This window comes from Podarcis cretensis (assembly GCF_951804945.1).
Source record: "Podarcis cretensis genome assembly, chromosome: 1".
NCBI lineage: Eukaryota > Metazoa > Chordata > Lepidosauria > Squamata > Lacertidae > Podarcis > Podarcis cretensis.
This window is the reverse complement of record NC_137170.1, coordinates 59,894,932-59,916,419: the sequence shown is the minus strand read 5'-3', so window position 1 is coordinate 59,916,419 and position 21,488 is coordinate 59,894,932. Positions and strand designations below refer to the sequence as shown.

The following is a 21,488-nucleotide window of genomic DNA, read 5'->3' as shown; positions in this document are numbered from 1 at the left end:
TAGAAGGTTTGAGATTTTGTTTTTAGTGATCACCACTTCATGCAGTGTATCAGTTCAATATAAAACATGTGAAATAATGTCTTCATTGAAACATTAGGCAAAGGTGATTTGGTTCCAGTGTTTTGGGTGGATAGATAAATATATAAACTCTCTTTACATAGAATCTCCTTGATGAAAATAAGGCAAGGTAGCCCACGAGATCCTTCCACAAATAAGAAGTATTTCATTCCTTCAGTTTCCCCCCACAGTGTGTGTGTTTTGTAGAAGTTTAATTGTACTTCTGTTGTCAATCTGTAATGAGACATTGCCCTGCTCAAAGTAGACTCTCTGAAATCAGTGGGCCTGACTGATGTCAGTTCAGTGCTTTTCATTGTATCTACTGAAGACTATGGCTTGGTTGGATACAAAGCCCTCTGTGGTCAATATATCTGTGTCTTTTTGGCATTTGAAATGCTCATTCATTGACATGGTGAATGCCAGAAGTGGCGAGAAGTAAATGCTAGAAGTAGAGTAATCCAAGGCTGTTCTATAGAAGCGGTGAGTGGCAGGCAGAGGTGTTGGGTCCAGAGAGGGAGAGCATCCTTTTCTTTGCTTGATTCCTGCCAACTGTCATCCAGTGTCATTTCAGCCAATGAATGTGGAAGCACGAATCTGGCCCATTGCAGCTTGCACATCTGCCAACACTTCTTCCAAAATCTTACAAGTATATATATGTATATATATATTTCATCTATTGCATCTACTTCTTTTCTGTTTTTTGCTTGGCTGCAGTCATTGGGAACTCTTAAGCATGCAGCTCCTTTCAGTACTCATCTGCATTTGAGAAAACTCAAAAGAGGGGTAGAAACAATCACCTACAATTAGTCTTTTTTTGTGTCCTGTTTTTAGACTATTCGAAAGGCTTTGGTGGAAAATATGGCGTGCAGAAAGATCGAATGGATAAGGTATGACCGTAAATCAAAAATTTCTTATGGCAAGGATGGGCAACCTTTCATTTCTGTCTGGGAACTGATGATGGGTGGAGCCAGAGATAAATTGTCTGCATTAAATAATGTGGAATAAATACCCCCCGATATCAGATTTTATAATAGCTGCCTCAGATTAGAATCTCCAGTCTAATAAAGAGGTGCTCAGAAATAATCCCCTCTGAATTCAGTGAATAAGTATACAAAGGAGCTTCTTACTTTATTTTTTAGAACAGCGGACTAATACAGATACTGTTCTGGAAAAGAGATACTTTCTTCGGTATATATACATACTCACGTGTGGCTGGTGGATGATGAAAGTTTTTTTTGTTGTTTTGTTTTTAAGAAAAAAAAATTCTGAGGAAATTCATATCAGCTGCAAATTTAGCAGCTCACAAGAAGTAGAAAAACATTACAAAAATGTAGCATATAAATGTCCAAATGCATAAAAAAGAGTGTTGCAACATAAAAAGTATCAGGGATCAGTTCATAAAAGCATCCTCAACCTTCAGTGCAATTGTAACCATGTCTACTCATATATGGAACCTTCATATATTTGTGATAGAGACATCTGTTTGCTTTGCTACCTCATATCATTGTGCACTTAAAGCTTCTCTACTGCTTTTTGAAACTGAGAGTTGCTCTTTTGAGTTCTCTGCTCAGTTGAAATTTAGCTTTGTGTTTCATTTTACTTATTAAAAAATGTCAAACCTCTTGCATCCAAGTTTGCATTTGTCATTAGATTGGCAAGTGTCAGGTGGCATTTTGCTTTGTCTGGATACTTATTAAAATCACACAGCCTTTTTATTTGTTTTGAGTGCACATGTCACCTTTGAGAACTTGCGGCTTGTACATGAAAAGGAACTTTGGAGCATAAAAATGACTTCTTCAAATAAAACTGTTGTGTGCATTTCTAATAGCTTGTTATCTTGTCCCTGAATATGTTTGTGACCTTATCTGGCTTTTATTGATAGAATGCATCAGCTTTTGAAGATATTGAGAAATTGTCTTCAACGTACCAGAAGACCAAGCCGGTGGAAGCTGGTAAGGCTATATTTTAAAATGCTGAAAATCTCTCTCCAATGTTTTCCTTGTTTATGGTTTAGCTTGCCCTTATACCTGAAATATCTTAAGTTCTTGATGGCCTAAGTGCCTAGCATTATGAGGATGAGGGGCTGTGAATCTCAGACTTGTGTGCTCCTCTCTTCACCTCTGACACAGCCACAAGGAGATTCCTGAACTTTCAGCTTTTGTTTTGGATTAACCACGGTTTAGTGTTGCAACTGAATCCCAACTTAATCTTAACTATGGTGAATGAAAACAAGACAGCTTCTTAAATTATGGCTTGAAGGTGACTAGTTTCTATTAAGCTAAGGCGAGCCACAGTTTCTCCCAAGTTCCGATGGCAGATGAAATGTGGTTAATCTATAAATGAAAGGAAAACTTCTCAACTCCTTGTAGCAACATTTCAGGGGTGGTGGTGGTTTGTGAGCCTGAGGTTTACTGCATTTCACCCTCATAATGCCAAGCCATGCTTAAGCATTACATGGGAGTGCAGTCATTGCATCAGCATAAGTACTAAATCTCCTAGGTGTATTTAGCTTTCTATGCTTGGAATGGTGAAATAAAAATTGGATGGACTTTCTAATGTATTTTCTTTTTTGTCTGCTCAGGAAGGGAGTCATCATTTTAAATTGAACGTGTCAGCTAATCCTTGGCCTTGTTGCTGGAACGACTCCCGAATTCCTAACTTTTAAGTCAGTCATTTAGGCCTGAACTTTCAATATGTTCCAATTTTTGCAGCATCTGTTTTTAGTAGGAAGGTGAATGAGTCAGGCTTCTCAGGGGATTACATTACTTTTTCTAAGTATAAAGAATTTGCTTAGTCTTAATTTTGGTTACCAGTTAACTCTGGATCTGTATGTTGTGGAGGTTTGCAAAGGAAACTGCCCTGTAAAATGAACGTCTCAATATTTCTACTATTACAGCAAATAACAAAACCAGCAACATCAGAGCTAACTTTGAAAACCTAGCTAAGGATAAAGAGCAGGAGGATAGAAGGAAGGCGGAAGTCGAAAGAGCTCAAAGAATGGCACAGGACAAGCAAGAACAAGAGGAAGCCAGGAGGACGCTGGAAGTCAGTGAAATTCATTGTTTTGCCTCTTTCTTTCACCCTCCCTCACCCTTGAGAAAAAAGTCAGAATTGGTTTTGTTTTGTTTTTTGAAAATAATTAACTTTAAAACTTCTAGAAAGCTGTCAACTTTTACGATTCAAAACTGGAATACATATTATAAGTAGGTCTCGTTATTGATTGTTTAAAGTCTTCCTAGTTCCAGGATTCATTAATTAGGCTGTAATCAAAACTATGGATTCAAAACTATGAGGAGGGAAGGAAGCTATTTTTAGATATTCTTAGGATCCCTGCTTTCTGGTTGTCACTGCAGTGTACATCCCAACTGATGAAGCTCACAAAAAGAAAGTTTCTGCTGATAAAATGTGAGCTGTTGTCAACCAATCCCTTTGTGTCTGGACTGGACACAGAAACCTCTAGAAGCTAAACTGTTAGGACCTCCATCTCCATTTGAATTGCTCCTTTTATTGTTAAGAAACCTATTGGTGTAACTCTGTATTGCTAGCATCCTATAGGTCACTAGCTTTACTTGTAGCAGAGACATTCAGCTCCCTGATTTCCTTGCTCTGGTGCTGGCAATAGAATCATTGCTGAGCATTTCTGAGCTGCAGTGGGATAGAATTGGGTCCTGAAGATGGCAGGCACGCCTCCTTTATGACCCTAAAGCTTGATCCTATGACTGGGGCACACAACTAGACAATAGAGAAGGATGTTTGCATGGGGCTGAGCAATTTTAAAATGTTCTCGCCCTGTAAGGTTTGAGTTAAGTAGCTGGCAAAATGCAGAGGCAGTTCCTCAGTAAAATATGTAGAGCCAGCTGGAATAAATACACTAGAAGGGTTTCTTTCTCCCACCCCCATCTCTTGGAAAGCATCAACCTCTGTTGAGTGTTCTCTGTTAAAGAAATGTAACTTGGCTGTATCCTTGCTCCCAACCAATTCCTTTCTTCATCATATGATCTGTGTCCCTGATGATGTCATTCAAATCTAAGAAAGAGAAAAGCAAGGTGGTAGTTTTTACTTTTATTTCTAATGAGCAAACATACTAGATTATTGCTCCTAAATGCCTACCTCTTTTGGACTATCTTTAAGTCCTAGAATGTGCTGTGCAGCTTAATCTGGAGAAAATTACTAGCAGCAGCACCCAGCATGGGTCTTCCTACTGCCACCCACTCTGACTCCTGCCTTTGAGACACTGATGTAGAAAGAAATTGCCTGTCTGCTACAGAATATGTGGGCTCTGTGAAATGAAATGCAGCAGTTCCTGTACTGCTTGCATTCACAACACCTGGTAACAATTTAGTGTGTCAGACCACAGCCCTGGGACTACAAATGAAAAATAAGTTCCTCTCCCAGCTTTGTAGTATGTCTTGTCTTGTTAGTGGGTTAACTAGACAAGGGAAGACTTACAGACTTGTTTCCCATCAATGCTTACTTGCGGGGGGTGGGTGGGGGTGGGGAGATATGTAGTAATCAATGTTATAGTCATCGCTCTTGTGTATTGTAATTCACCATTAGGGAAATGCACAGTACCTAAATGTTTATGGCAGGAACAATGAACAGATCACTTATAACCCAGTGCTACTAATTTTATGTATTCACAAATCTTATATCCTGTTCTTCTTTCAACGTGGAACTCAGGACGCCTGACGGCCAGTAGATAAAACAACTGCACACAGTAATATATCTCTAAACCACAAAGTCATGGCAGCAACAATTCATCAGTACAACTGCAACTAAAAATAGTTTACCTCTTTGTATAAGCACCTGGCCAGTGTAAAAATATATAGTCTCCTTGTAAAAACAGCATTCCTCCATGACTTTTTGCCCAGACATATATTTACTTAAGTGAACAACTGAGACTTAAAAGTGCAGTGCTTAATAAATCCTACAGCAATTTCACTAATCAGCCGTGGTAGAGAAATAAAGATACATACAGCGAAATAATCAGCTAATAGAAGAGTATAAAAATACAACAAATACAATACACTAACAATAGAAAGCAAAAACACACAAAACCCTCTTCCCTCCCTCAGTAGCAGCAGCAATGTGGAAATAGGGATACATAAAGTGAAATGTGTCGGATATAGTAGATTTAACTATTGCCGTTTCTACAATTGTTTACACTAAGCAGCTGACCACAAGTGTACTCGCTGTATGTATCTAGGGACAAGAGGGCCTTCTGTGACACTTTCAGCTTTCACCCGGAAGCATTATTTGATCCAATCTCCTATCCTGGGGTGCCTTTCTTTCCTAACTCTGACTATGGGATTCCTCCACCCCATTGGCAGTTGTCATAGGGGTGCTGCACATTTGTTGCTCCAGAAATGGTGACCTGTGTCACCTGTGTTGCTCCACCTCACACCAGTTGCTGTTAATTGGCATCATTGTTTCTGGGAGTCTCGGGAACAGGAGGCTGCAAAAACTCCTTTCTGACTCCCACTGTCTTGGTGGCAGCTGCTGCCTCTGACAGTGCTCCACCTGGTGGTTCACATTTGGGCCATCTTTCATCTCCCTGTCCTTTACCCTTAAGTCCAATCAGCTTGTCAGAAAGGTCATGTTTGGTGCATTGGAAAATGCGGTGCCATTATGTTCTGAGGCCATTTTAAAAATAGGAGCTTGAAGCCTAATTGGTGAATTAATGCAAGGGAACCAGCCCCCCATGCTTAAGGATACAAAGGTAAAGGGACCCCTGACCATTAGGTCCAGTCGTGGCCGACTCTGGGTTGCGGCGCTCATCTCACTTTATTGGCTGAGGGAGCCCGCGTACAGCTTCCGGGTCGTGTGGCCTGCATGACTAAGCCGCTTCTGGCGAACCAGAGCAGCGCACGGAAACACCGTTTACCTTCCCACCGGAGTGGTACCTATTTATCTACTTGCACTTTGACATGCTTTCGAACTGCTAGGTGGGCAGGAGCAGGGACCGAGCAACGGGAGCTCACCCCGTCACGGGGATTCAAACCGCCAACCTTCTGATTGGCAAGTCCTAGGTCACCTGCGTCCCTTAAGGATACATAGAAAGCAACAAAACAGGTGAAGGAAGAACTTAACAGGAAGTACAGGCGTCTTGCTTTATGGTGTGGGATTCTCCTTGCAAGTGGATCCTGTGAAGGAAATAGCATACTTGCCAGCCCATTCACACTGCCATGGTGCTGCTCCATGGGGCAGCAGTGATGGCATAAGAGTCAGCCCATGAGTGGGGTAACTTGGTTGCCATATTCATGCAGCTTGCCACTGACTATGTAGAGTTGCAAGCTCTCAACATGGTCACACTGGCTCACATGCTCCTTGTAGCTGTAACTGCAGGGTAACAACTCCTTGTGGAGGATTTAAAGGACGACCTCATCATAGTCTTACTGTTAAGTATTCTCCTCACTGTGCCTGCTTTCTGTTTTAGCCTCCTGCAGTGTGACTCCATAAGTGAAACTGCTGCAGAAAATAAGTTACCTTCCTTACAAATTCTCTCACTTTTTCATAGAGGGGCAAGTTAGTGGTGGTGTTGCGTGTTAAGTGCAAGTCACAAAATTCCTGCTCCCCTTGTTGTGTCATGTCTGTGCTACAGATCTGGCTTTGATCCATATCTCTTCTCCCACCCACCCACTCTGTTTTCTCTCTCTTTCTTTTAAAGGAACAGGCCAAAGCCAAGAAACAAACTCCACCTCCATCTCCTGCTCCTGTTCCTGTTCCTTCTCCCACACTGCAGCCTGTGGAAGAAAAATTGCCATCAAGTCCAGTCTATGAGGTTAGTTTGCTAGCTATAGTCATTTAGCCAAACAGGAAAAAAGCAAAACCTTAGCTGAAGGGCAAATGCTGCATGCTGAAGCTCCCAGGTACAATCATTGGCATCTACCTGTCAGGTAGGAACTGCTGTGAAAGAGGTCTGTTCCTCCTCTGCTTGTCAGAGGAGACAATGGTGGGCTATATGCACAAGTAGTCCAACAGGGGCACCACCAGAAGCTGCCTTATACCACTCAGGACAATAACATTGTAATAAATTTAATCACATTTGCTATGCTAAATTTGGAACATTCGACAAGGGAGAGATCATGGGGAGAAATGAGAATACGCTTGAATGAATTATCACGGCGTAGTGAGGAGCAGACTTTCAGCTGTATAATGAACAAACATGCTGTGCAATTGTATTCCCACAATGACTGTGATGCGGCTGTTGCAGTGCACCACCCCAGCTTCTCCTCAAGTCTGCCAAATTACTTTGCCAAGGAATTGATCTGTCGGACTCTCATAAGGCACTTGCTGTGTATCTTCACGGGAAGGGCACTTGCAAAACGTCAGCTTGCAGCAGTCTCTAAAATGCAAGCAGTCCATGCGCTGTCTTCATGTGCTCCTCATTTTTGAAAACTCCGATAAGGAGGAGTTCCTGGTTATGGGGAGGCTTCTAAGCATGTTCAGCTGAAAGCGCTGAGGAAGGTCCAAAGGGGGCTTCTGTGTCAGGTGGAGCAGATGAGCATTTGGGGGTGCAGGGGGCTGGCACAGGGGTGTCCTTCCCCTGCACACTTTAGCCCTATATGCATTAAGGTGGGTGTGGTGTGCACTGTGTCCTGTGTACCGGGGGTGGGGCACCTTTATTAGCCCAACAGGGACATTCTGAGAGCCTCATGCCAGCTGTGGGTGGGGTCAGAGGCAAAACAGACGGAGCTATGAATATAACTTCTACTTTTGTACTGTAGCATATATGCAAAAAAAGAGGTTTCTCTGTGTGTGTTTGTGTACACATGTGCACACTCTCTGTGTGCACTTTCCTCTCTACCCTATGTGCAGGCAAACAGCAGTTCAAGAACACATGCCAGTCCAGGCTGTGGATTGGAGCAGGCCTTAAGAGTCCCTGCATTCCCCTCCACCCTTCCCCCAGGGTTGAGGTTTCCTCCTCCTAAGGGAGGCAGTAATAACTGCATTTCTGTAACAACAATGTACTTGAAGTTCTCTCTGTCTGTTATGTTCTGGCTGCCTCTCCTTCCCTCTAGGATGCCGTTTCCTTTGAGTCTGGCTACAAGAATTCAAATGCAAATTACTCAGCCGCACACGAGCCAGAAACCAACAACAAAGTTGAAGAATCTGACTACCAAGAAGCAGTCAGTCAGCGGAAGCCAGAGTATGAATCTGAGACGGTGTATGAAGTGGCTGGGGCAGGAAACCAGTATCAAGCAGGTTTGTCAGCTTATCTTTTGACCTAGGAGAGATCTCTTTGGTCATGGCTTTAGGCAATGGTAGACTGTTCTCAGATCTGGTAGTTTGAGATGTTCAGGCTAGAAAACACTCAGTAAGTGACAGGAGCTGGGAGGTAATACTTTTGAGTAGACGGTTCCTTCTTTTTCTAAAGCTATGCAGGGCTGTGTGTAGCTAATGCTGGGCAGGAGATTTACCTGGGAAGCCTCTCTGTGCTGTATTGAGCTCCTTAGAGTAGCATCAGATTCAAACCTATAAATATTTGGGTCTGTGCTTTCTGAAAAACAAAGCTGGGGGAAAGGCATACTAGCTTGACTTGTAAGGTGTTAACGGTGTTACATATAGGACATTTGGTGGGCCAGGGATATCTAATGATTCTAGGCATCTGAAAGTAAGTCCCTCTCGGTGGGATTTATTCTCCAGTAAGCATGTCTAGGATTGCAACCGCAGCCTACTAGGTCTTGGCTTCAGGCAATAAAAATGATCTTAAATGGTGATTAGAACCTATGTTGGGTGATGCAACTGAATATGGGAGAGACCAACTTTAAGTGTCAGACTACATGTTAGTACATGAGTTTAAGAAATTCACATATCCTTTTATTGTGTCATGCATAGTAGTAATGTGTCCCTTTCCCTTTAGATGAAAGTACTTACGAATACGAAAACGACCTTGGAATAACAGCGATAGCCTTATATGATTACCAGGCTGGTAAGCAATACATACTCTTAGTTCTGCAGTTCTGGTTTTTTTTTTTAATATATTTTGCATGGGGTTATATTGAGCATACACACACACACACACACACACACACACACAATATTCTTCAAAAAGCACTATCTCATACAATGCAGAACATTTTCAGAGCTGTGTCATAAATTTTGCAGTTTTCTGAACACAGTGCACAAGCACAGGAATGGTGGGTGCGAAATTCAGTAGGTGAGAATATTGACTAAGTTTCTAACCCTCGCACCTGCTTTAAAGACAAGACAGAAGTACTGTTTTGGGGGGACAGGAGGCAGGTGGGTGTGGAGGACTCCCTGGTCCTGAATGGGGTAACTGTGCCCCTGAAGGACCAGGTGTACAGACTGGGAGTCATTTTGGACTCACAGCTGTCCACGGAGGTGGAGGTCAATTCTGTGTCCAGGGCAGCTGTTTACCAGCTCCATCTGGTACGCAGGCTGAGACCCTACCTGCCCGCAGACTGTCTCGCCAGAGTGGTGCATGCTCTGGTTATCTCCCACTTGGACTACTGCAATGTGCTCTATGTGGCGCTACCTTTGAAAGTGACCCAGAAACTACAACTAATCCAGAATGTGGTAACTAGACTGGTGACTGGGAGCGGCCGCTGAGACCACATAACACCGGTCTTGAAAGACCTACATTGTCTCCCAGTACATTTCCGAGCACAATTCAAAGTGTTGATGCTTACCTTTAAAGCCCTAAATGGCCTCGGTCCAGTATATCTGAAGGAGCGTCTCCACTCCCATCTTTCTACCTGGACACTGAGGTCCAGCACCAAGGGCCTTCTGGCGGTTCCCTCACTGCGAGAAGCCAAGTTACAGGAAACCAGGCAGAGGGCCTTCTTGGTAGTGGCACCCGCCCTGTGGAACACCCTCCCACCAGATGTCAAAGAGAACAACAACTTACCAGACTTTTAGAAGACATCTGAAGGCAGCCCTGTTTAGGGAAGCTTTTAATGTTTGATGGATTACAGTATTTTAATATTTTGTTGGAAGCTGCCCAGAGTGGCTGGGGAAGCCCAGCCAGATGGGCGGGGGCATAAATAATAAATTATTATTATTATTTATTAATTATTATAATGGTTTGTAGGCAACATCTAATGGTATCTCAGAAGCCAAGAAGGTAGGATGAGGCTACATCTCACAGCTTTGCTATATGGCAGAGAAGTATTTTCTGCTTAAATCACTTACTCTGATTGAGACACTGAATTTCAGCTTGTGGTAATTCGTTACACCAAATAGTTGGCCACATAGCGTTCCAAAGCAGAATCCACATTGTCTTTTGGGGAAAGGGTTATTAGTTCCACCTCTAGGTTCAAAAATACATTTCCACATCTGTGGCAGGAGTTAGTAGATGATAAAAATAACTGGTAACTCTCCCAGTTTTATGAAAGATTTTACGTAAGCATTTTTGTTTTGCTCTTGGGATTTGGATTACCCTTTCTTCTGCAAGGTTTGGGTCACTCACCTTACTCGCTTTCCAGTATGCTGAGTATATTCCCCTGAGAATCCTTGCCAAACAGTCTCCCTTTTGCAATCTGCTTCAAAGGGATTTCCCTTTCGGTAAGCATTCCACTGCAGGATTGCCATGCTAGGTGATCTAGAGGACAAGGACCCCAGTGCCACAGCAAATCAGCAAAGGGTCTGGCATAGTTCTCATGTGAATGCCAAACACACTTATTCATCATGCCTGACCATTAAAAAACAAGTATCCTATCTGGAAGTAGTCCTTGGTGATGGCATGATCTGGCACACACATGCCAGGAACAATCTTCAGTGGTTTCAATCGTGTTCTCGTATACCACCTAGGCAAAAGAATTGCACGTTTCTCATAGAATTAAGGTATTTCATATGGAAGTTTGGGATCTCAGGGGCAATCTAGAGTTGTGTTCCCATGTCTTGGGTATAACATGAAAGACCCTTTCCCTCTTTATAACCATCAATGAGAACCCTGCTCGAACACAGATTAACTAATTGCAAATACTATTATTTAGTACCTTACCCGTTCCCCCCCCCACCCCCTTTTATATCTGTATGAGATACTAACTGGAGAGTTGCTTCTGCTCTTTCCACAGCTGGGGATGATGAAATTTCCTTTGATCCTGACGACATCATCACAAACATTGAAATGATCGATGATGGCTGGTGGAGGGGAGTGTGCAAAGGCAGATACGGGCTCTTCCCAGCTAATTATGTCGAGCTGAGGCAATAGGAAATAATGTCCTACCATTTATGCCTTAATACCATGATCATTCGTCTGATTTATTACACTACAAATCACGTTCTTTTTCTTCCGGAGGATGGAGGGGGTCTATACATATTCCTTTTATATTTAAGATATTTTGCCGATGCTTTTACAAATGTTTATGGGCTCAGAAATCGCTTAATATATTGTAACTCTCGCGTTCCCCACTTCAGCCTGTTGTCATAGGTTTTTAATGCGGTTTGAAAATGGGGGCTTTTCCTTTTGGCCAAATTGGTGATGGGGTTCCCGACAATTTCCAAGGCATTTTTATCTCTTTCTGATGGCAACTGCATGTCTCATTTTGTAGCTGTTTGTGTGCTGAATTCCCAAGTAATTATGTCCAGCTACTCTAGTACTCTCACCGTACTCTCAGCTACTCATTGTCAGCTTCCCAGAGCTCAGCTGTGCAAGTTTATATATCATATTTCCATATATAGGGAACATAGCAGGAGGACCTGAGAGGAGTTGCAGTTGATGGCAATTACTCCATAGGAAAAACCTTTTTACATTGATAATAGGAAGGATCCAGTGCAGATACATTTTTAAAAAATATTTTCTTGAGAACTGCAATCCAGTGGAAAGTTCCCTTGTGCAGCCACCATTCATTCAGTCCAAAAGAGGGTTGATGCCATTGCCATAAGCATTTGTTGTCTTGTGTTCTCCTCCAGTGGAAGCCTCCCAATATATTGGCAAAAGAAAACTCTGCTTTTCTTCTTCTCCCTGTGCCCAGAACACTGTGAGATTTTTTGGTCCTGAGAGACTTGCCAAGAAGTGACCGTTGTCATTGTCTTGCAAATAACACCCATCTACTGCATGCAGTTCATAACACTGCTGCCTTGAAGGTTAAAATGAGGCAATAGGTGTGTACATACATACTGGATTTTTATGAGTTGGAAGTGGGAGAAGGCCGGCTGTGTGGTAAGCTGGTTATGCAACCTTATTTCACTCAAGGAATGTTAATAAGAGGAGCTTAAAACCTTGCAGATAATCTCTACTAAGCAATGTGTAGAAAACTACCACCTTTTTTATAAGTTCAGCTGAAACTGCCAGTAACACAAATCAGTAAAAGTGTGTCTGCCTCTTGCCAAATGTTAAGCTGAAGTTCTTGCTACTACTTCAATGGGACAAGTCAAATATTGGGTTAGTCACTAATTTTGATCACATGAGCATCCCTACCAAAGACGTGTTCAGTGTGTGTGTCCTGTCCATTTCTACTTGACTGGAGGAATTCAGGGAGGAACTGATTGAGCAAGAAAAAGTGAAAAAGTCTCGTAAGTAAGCCCAGTGGAATATTAAAACAATATTTATGTAAAATGGCAGTGTACAGTGTATCTAGGAAGGCGGCCTCGGGGTGGGATCGTGAGGGGTGTGTGTGGAATTAACTAGTTGGGACAATCTTTAAGAAGAATGTCACTTTTACCTGATGTTTCCTTTCCCACTGGTTTCTATTTGTCTCCTGATTGCATTAATAGTATTACATTGGGTTGGGCCGGATTTTATATGCAGTTAATCTTACCAAGTTTTGCATAGGACACCTCATAGGGTACATTATTCCTTTTTTCCTTTTTTGTAAATTAAATATTCAAATAAAATTTTGGAACCATCTTCAGAGCCTGTTTGTGTGTGTGTTTTAAAGGCTTTATCACATACTGAGCTAGTTTTAAAAAACACACAAAACTCTCTCAGAGTATGTGAGAAAGCCTTGGTCACTCCAACTCTCAATGAGGCATCCACAACCATCGGTAAGCCACATGGACAGCCCAATTCTAGCAGATTTCACCATCCAGGAAGGACTCTAAGGTCAAAGGAGCACAAAGCAGACCCTTACACCTTTGAGCACATTGTCTGTATCCTTGGGTACAGCATAATCAATGTGGTAATTCCACCCATCTCTAGCTCTGTATTCACTAGGGCAACTAAATTGGCCTGGATATGAGCTGCTTTCTCTGCAAAATGTGTAGCTAATACATCAAAGGGCTCAGTGTTATCCAGAAGAGCTTTTTCAGATGGCAAGTGGCCTTGGTGTAGACATGGGGACGGTGAAGGGGACTGTGGTCTAAACCACTGAGCCTCTTGGTCTTGCTGATCGGCAGGTCGGCAGTTCGCATCCACGCGACGGAGTGAGCGCCCATTGCTCTGTCCCAGCTTCTGCCAACCTAGCAGCTCAAAAGCACACAAGTGTAAGTAGATAAATAGGTACCGCTGCAGCAGGAAGGTAAACTGCATTTCCATGTGCTCTGGTTTCCATCACGGTATTCTATTGCACTAGAAGCGGTTTACTCATGCTGGCCACATGACCCAGAAAGCTGTCTGTGGACAAAGCCAGATCCCTTGGCCTGAAAGCGAGATGAGCGTCACAACCCCATGGACTTGACCATCCTTTACCTTTACCTTACCTAAATGGAGAAGCAGGCCCTAGAGCCCTCAAGGGCTGAACAAACTGACCAGTTGGTGTGATACCCCCTCCAATCTAGAACTCTGGTACACTTGTCAGGGGGCTAGGATTGACAGACTTGATGATACGACTAGGACACACACACACACATTCATGTTATATAATTTATGAAATGGTTCACAACTGGTATATATGGAGGATTTGTGCTTGGCTTAAAGTCAAGTCATTTTCAAGACCCCCTGTGTAAATATATTTTAAAGGTACCGTATATACTTTTTTTGTGGGGTGGATGAAGGCAGTATAGCTGTAAATACATTTATTCTACCTGATGAAGCTTCCTAGGTTGCTTCTGTGAAAAACCTGGGGTCCATTTTGCCTATTTGGGAGAATTCCTCATCTCGGTCAGATTTAATGATAGCAGGGGGAGAAAGAGAGAAAATAAATAATTTGGAAACCAGCGGGGTAGCTTACAGACAGCTTAATCAATATGAATCACCCACCAACAACATGATTGTGTTTGTGTCCTCTGATTATTGTATTGAAAAAGCTTGCTCTATTTTTTTGAAAGTCTGTGGTGTATTACTGATAGTTGGCGGCAGCTGCTGTGCAGAATAAACCCATTACATACAATGCTCCCTTGTTGCGCCTGTCATAGTTCTGCCTGGATAGGAAGCTTTTTAAAGCCAAGAACGACACATTTAACATGCAAAGTCACCTTTTCAAGCTCTGGCTCCTACTCTCTGCTGCAAAGCAGCCATGGCTGAGGGCAGTTTTTGCAGCAAACAGGATGGGCCCCTAACCAGTTACTTTTGGCCTAGCCAGCATTCCAGCTAGTGAGTTTGCTGTAGAAAAGGAACGGCTGTAATTATGATCTCTTGGGACATGATGGTGGTATTTTTGAGGATAGGCATCTTTACAATTACAAGTTCCTCTTCTTACCTTTAAAATGTACAAACACATAGTATCTTCTGAAGACTGCAGAAGCCTGAAACTTGAAAGGATAGTCAGTGAAAACAGCCAGACCCTGTAAAACCTAGCTGATAGAAGAAAGTGCTATAACTGAGATCCCAAAAATGTGGCTTCACTAGTAAAGACCCTGGAATTTTTAACTGTTTCAACACAAACTTGCTTTTATTTGCTAGCACTGCCAATAAAATAAAGACTCCCTGGGGGAAAGGTTTTTGTTACATTCTATGTTAAGAGTGAATACAACTCCCTCTGCTGTTTGTGTTCTTCCAGTACAACCACTAACTTGGTCTGACCCACCCTCCTTTACACATTAACAGAATAAAATTCTGAAGGTTTCAATAGCCTGCGAAGAAAAACAGAGCGCAATCTTGGCTGTGGTGCTCAACACTGGGAGTAACCTAGCATAATTTTTTTTTTCTTGAGAGAGTCCAGCCAATCTTAAGGCATTTCTGTGCTGCATTTTATAAAGCCCCTCTTTAAGCTGCTACTTTATTTTTAGCTTGCACAGATGGCAAGATTTAAGGGGATGGTGAAGAATGTTCTTGCATCCAATTTATTTTATATAAAGCCTTGAGGCTGAGGAGAATTGTTAAGGGGTGGGGGTTGGGGAATCCATTACCCAATGTGTTTAATTTTCAAATGTGGTTTGGAACTGGGGAGAAATGAATCATGGTTTGGAGACTGCTTGCACCTACCTCAGTGGTGGGTTTGCACATCTTGCTCCTCCATTCTTTTCTTTCCCTTGCAGTCTTCCTTTTCCCTCCAGGAAAAATAAGAAATTTCAGATTTCAAAAGTGAAACCCTTGAGGCTGGTCAGCAGGAGACTGGGCTGCAACGAATGCTTCCCAAGCCAACCATTTCTGCTTCAGATGTTTCTGTTTCAGTGGATAGAAGTAATTACTCCCTGTTAAAGCAGGCTCGTATTCAAAGCCATTTTGTTTCACTCAGAAAAACTAAACTACTGTAATTCAATAAATAGACACATTAAGCAAACTGGATTTTAACATGAAAGTTACTAATGAACAGTGTAAACAGGGCTAGCAGAAGAGAAGGGAAGTCCATAGTTGGCACCACTACTTTTCCAAGCAGAAACATGAGCTTCCATAATGTGATTATGTTGGCCTCTTTTAAAATCAATGATAGCAAATGATTAGCGGATTTCAGTTATGCTTTTAACCAGTTGAGTAAATAATTTATAAACAGCACTGCTGGATGAAAATTGGTTAAAGTGCTTTTGAATTGTCTAAATCAACAGCTACGTGACCAGTGACTTCTCAGCAGATGGTTTAAGATGATTTAATATGACAAGTGAATTATAGTGCAATCAAATGTTTCAGTTGCATGGTCTGGAGGGCTTTAGGATCTGCTCTAAGCCTCCAGGGATGGAGTATTTTGGATGTGCAACAGCCAGTGGCGTAGTGTGGGGGGTGCAGGGGGGGGGGCCGGCCGCACCGGGCACAACATCTGGGGGTTAGGTAAAGGTAAAGGTACCCCTGCCCGTACGGGCCAGTCTTGACAGACTCTGGGGTTGTGCGCCCATCTCACTTAAGAGGCCAGGGGCCAGCGCTGTCCGGAGACACTTCCGGGTCACGTGGCCAGCGTGACATCGCTGCTCTGGCGAACCAGAGCCGCACACGGAAACGCCGTTTACCTTCCCGCTGGTAAGCGGTCCCTATTTATCTACTTGCACCCGGAGGTGCTTTCGAACTGCTAGGTTGGCAGGCACTGGGACCGAGCAGTGGGAGCGCACCCCGCCGCAGGGATTCGAACCGCCGACCTCTCGATCGGCAAGTCCTAGGCACTGAGGCTTTAACCCACAGCGCCACCTGCGTCAAATCCATGGGTTAGGGGGTGCAAATCCATGGGTTAGGGGGCACAAATTACTTGCCTTGCCCCGGGTGCTGACAACCCACGCTACGCCACTGGCAACAGCCGGAGACTCTGCTGATGGATTGCCAAAGGGCTGCAAGGCCAACACACCCCACAAATAAAAGGGTAGGGGAGAAGGCTCTTGACATTTCACAAATCTGTTACTACTCCTGTGCAGAATGATGTAGTCAGATAGCATGAGGTGGAAGGGGAATGTGGGCAGCAGTGTTTGTTTGGGCAATGACCAGCAGGTCCAGGCAAATCAGAAAGGAAAGGTGTGGCTGGATAGCATCACAGAATCATAGAAATGCAGTTGGAAGGGACCTTGAGGGTCATCTTGTCTAACTTCCTGCAGTGCAGGAAACATAGGACAGAAACTATATAAGAACATAAGAGCTCTGCTACATCAGGCCAAAGGCCCATCTAATCAAGCTTCCTGCTCTTCCAGCAGCCAACCAGAAGACCACGCCCAGCAGCATTCTTCCCAGTTGTAATTCCTAGCAATTCATATTTAGAGGCCTATCGCCTCTGGTAGTGGGAGCAGGACACAGGCATCAAGGCAAGTAGCTAGAATGATGCTTAAAAGCCAACCTGGGGGATATGAGAACCAGGCCATCAGTGGTCCCTGTGCTCTAGCACCTCCCAGCCTTTTCTTAGTAGGAAATCATAGCCAGGCTTTGCACCTGGGATCTCCTGCAAGCAAAACACACGTTGTTTCAAAGCAGCAGGGTTGGTTGTGCAGCTCTTTTTGTCCATATACAGCTGTGGGAAGGTATTCTCCCATGGTGCATCCTTCCCTGAGCTGCTGTGTCTCATCTATCCTACCTCACTGTGGTGGTTTTTGTTTTGTTTGTTTGTTTGAGGGTACAATGGATGAGGGAGAACCGTGTATGCAGCCTTGAGCTCTCTGGAGGAAAGACAGGATATCGGTGCAGCAAATAAACAAACAACTGGCATGGCTGCTGGGGGAGCAGCTGGTGTTGGTCCCTGTGGTTTGGTGTGCTGCCAATTCCTTCTCAGGTAACTGGAAGCATTGTAAACTTGCAGGGCAGGCTCATTGGCTACCCAGAACACCAACAAACTGTCAGGCTTACAGCTCAGATTAATTTTGTTCATGAATGGGATAAGGGAGGGGAACTCATTGTAAATTACAGTGTAATGGGTTCCAGTCCAATCTCCTTGTATAATTAGAGCAGAATAAAAATAGCCCAGCACGTTTTCAGGTGTGTTTTGAAATGCTCAGACCAGTGGTTCCTAGAAAGTACAAGGATGGCACTTCATAGACTTTCTTCCACTTTTCCCTACAATTTGTACTTTGATAGAACAAATTGCTGTAGCGATTGGCTCATCCGTCCCATTGTCAGTCAAATTCTCACTAATGGATTTTGGCCTCTTTAGCTATTGCTTCTAGCATTAGTTACAATTCATTTTGTTGATGTTTTTATAAAAAGTTGTATACTTTTGCCTGATTCTATGCAGACATTTAATTTCAGGAGGCTTGGGCACATCTAAATCTGCATAGGGTTAGTTTGATTATATGTAAAATTATGTACTGCAGTGGTGCTTATTTGGGAATCACAATTCTGGAACATTGTTTCTGCTCCTGCTAGTCTAACGCGTGAGATGCAGGAGAGCAAATGTGCTTATACATGCAAATAAATATAGGCTATGTCATGGGTAGGCAAACTAAGGCCTGGGGGAAAAGATCTGGCCCAATCGCCTTCTAAATCCGGCTTGCGAATCAGCATGTTTTTACATGAGTAGAATGTGTCCTTTTATTTAAAATGCACCTCTGGGTTATTTGTGGGGCTTAATGCATGCATCTGGGGGTTATTTGTGGGGCTTGGGAATTTGTTCATCCCCCCCCCCAAAAAAAAATATATTTCGGCCCCCCACCAGGTCGGAGGGACAGTGGACCGGCGCCCTGCTGAAAAAGTTTGCTGACCCCTGGCTATGCACACCTATAAAATACACACAAGCAGAAAGAAACAGACTTTGCAGCATAAGCATATCCCAACATTACAGATATATGGAAATGAGCTGTTCCAGATAGGGCTGTGTGCTCCTTGAGGCAGTTTGCTATAACTGTAACTGTTTAGTGGAAAAGGAACTGCATGTTCAAATACATGTTATGTACACATTTGACTTATTGTTTAAATTTAAACTAATATTCCATTAGTGTTTATTATGATTCTATATTATAAAATATAAGTGATACTAAGTATAATGTCCTAGCCAAAACAACAAAAACAAAGCAAAACAACCACCGCCACCCCTGGTTTACCTTGGGTCAGTTGTACTCTCAGCCTAAGCAACCTCACAATATTTGTGAAGGGGGGCCTGTGGAGAGGAGAGAAAATGTCTACTACCTTGAGCTTCTTGGAAGAAAGGCAGGATACAATAAATGAAATAAATAAATAAATAAATCAAAATGACCACGAGGGTCGCCACTAAGAATCTCATTAGTTTTTTCCTCATCCATTCTTTCTTAATCTTTAGGGGAAAGCAACATGTTCTGCTCACCACCAGAAGAAGATCCCCTTCTTTCCTATGTTCCCCCCTCCATTGAAAAGGGGCAAGGTATCAAATGCACACATAGGTTGGGAGTGCTGAAAATATTCCTAGCATTTCAAACCTAAAGAAAGCATGGCATCTGAAATATAAGCACTTTGTTATGATATCTGAATACTGGATTAATGGATCTGATCCTGTGGAAGTGGGTATGTGGAGTGTTATAAACATACACATTCTTACCTAAGCCAAGCCACCTTCTCTGCTTCCTGTATCTGACAAACAACAATGACCCTGCTCAGAAGTTTTTAAAGGCTATTTTGCTTTGAATCATAGACCCTCAAGCTGTTTCAAAACCAGTTTGCTATGCACCCATGCTCTATAGCAAGCTGCTTTTGAAACTCCCTTCAAAGTAAAGTATCAAACATTGGGCTAGATATTACAAAGCCCCTTGCATAATTACCCTAAGCAGTACCTAGATCCCACTGAGTATTCCCCATTTCCAACTAAAAAATCCATCCACCATAATGCTCCTAAGCAACCTTCTGGAAAATTATGTTTCCACAAACAAAATGGCCTTCCTACTGCATACCAACTTGCTACAATGGAGACTGACATAAAAAAACACACGTAAAAATTAAATGAGACTTGCATCCCTTCTCTTTCACAACATAAAACAGGAAATGTCACACACACACAGACACACACACACTTCTATGCATAGCTTGTTTTCTTAAAAAAATATACCCAAATCAGTAGGCTCCCAACTGCATTTTGCTCTAAATATGTCACATCTACTTATTTAAATAGGAGATTCTTAATCACATGCTGGGACCTTACCACTGAAACCAATTAGAGTTAAATTGCAAACTTATTAGTCTCTGGGACAGCATCCCATGGGGCCATAGGACACTGTGGATTACTCCCTCCGTGGATGGAAAGCCCTGAGTTGAGCAGGCTTGCCCCAGACATACCCTCCAGCTCTTGCAACTGTCCCTCCACCATCACTAGTACGCTGACAATGGAGAGGGCAAAATGAATGCATTACTGGAGTGGGTAAGGGAAGGCTTTTAATCTGCTCCTTCCAAAGCTCCTTCCTTCTCCCAAGCAGACCCCCCAGAAGAGAGTGGCCCTGGAACAGGTTTACTTCCTTTCCCATTGGGAGCAATACAAAAACTATAAACAACAACATGGAAACCACAAAGCTGATGGAAGGAGAAAAGAAAAAAATGTGGACCTACCTTCTGTTCTGTTGCCACAAGCTCACCTGGGCTTTTGACTGGGTGATTTGTCTGCCTTTAATTCTCCCCCCTTTTCGGTAGCTCTGTAACTTGTAAATATATTTATTTAAAAGATGCACCTGTTGCCTTTTAGGGCACTATTCTCCAAACCTACTTCAATGCTATATTAAAATACAAAATTTTAAAATATATATGTTCAAATAATAGGTTAGTAAAATAAATGTGTTTTTTATTTTTTAAAAACAAGATTCCTTTATAATTTATTGTTTGAAAACTTTATATAAATTGTTCCCTGATTTGTCAAACAATTGCCACTAGGAGTCAGCGTATCTATCTGTAAAGAGCTTGAGTTTGATACGTAACAGCGACGTGTACACTGTTAAATTAAGATCTGCATAAAAGTACAGAAATTATATCCCTACGTACTGAACAGATGTTGTACATATTTGTTATTGGGAAACAACTGAAACACAATTTTATTTGAATTTTTTATTTCATTTTGGTGACTCATCAAGTCACAGCTTCATTAGAGAGGGCTGCAAAATAATGTTTTGACCCCCCCCCCAACATTTAGCAATTTATTTTTTTGTTAAGCTGTGCACTGATGGACTTCTTGATCCAGAATACAAGGCACTGTAACTACAATACATGGATGTTGAAATGGTATTTCTCATCAAAAGATCAACAGTTTGTAACAAGATTTGTACAAGTCAGGTTCAAAGTGTCCGAAGCCCGCACTTCATCCTTGTATTTACTGCGTTCTGATGTACAATTTCAGTATACAACTCATGGTCAGTGCTGGTACTGTTCTTGAGTATTATCCTGTTGATGCAAGTCTTCACTCTGTGCTGTAAGGTGGCCAATGCAATATGTTTGAAATTAACCAGTTTCCTGAATGAAAAAGCTTTAACAAAGATGTGTAAATTACTACCTGGAACCATACCCAGCACTAGTAATTCCATAGCATGGTGCGAGGCTAGTTTTATAATTATTATTACAAAATAATAATGTGTGCAGGTATAATCGTATCTATAGCTAGATAAAGATATCCATGTATCTTGGCAGTTAGAATAACTGAATACAATTAAACACTGAAGAAAACAAAGCTACAGAATCCTTTGAATATCAGACACAATGGACATAGACCAGAAACCCATGCATGGGAGAAAACTAAACCTCTAAACAAAGCCAAATCCCATCTATTATGGAACATAAATTTCATAACCGCATTAAGGCA

General features: G+C 42.5%; 1 protein-coding gene across 2 annotated transcripts in view; it reads left to right on the top strand.

Moving 5' to 3' along the window:
• Positions 1–12,871, top strand: part of CTTN (cortactin) — a 29,378-nt gene extending 16,507 nt beyond the window's left edge. For both annotated transcript variants that reach the window (XM_079968174.1, XM_079968175.1), the window contains 7 exons: positions 889–944; positions 1,940–2,009; positions 2,954–3,102; positions 6,725–6,838; positions 8,079–8,262; positions 8,921–8,989; positions 11,097–12,871. In XM_079968174.1, coding sequence (XP_079824300.1) covers positions 889–944; positions 1,940–2,009; positions 2,954–3,102; positions 6,725–6,838; positions 8,079–8,262; positions 8,921–8,989; positions 11,097–11,233 — 779 coding nt within the window. In that variant the 3' untranslated portion in view covers positions 11,234–12,871. The remainder of the gene's footprint in view (positions 1–888; positions 945–1,939; positions 2,010–2,953; positions 3,103–6,724; positions 6,839–8,078; positions 8,263–8,920; positions 8,990–11,096) is intronic.
• The last annotated feature ends 8,617 nt before the right edge of the window (positions 12,872–21,488 follow it).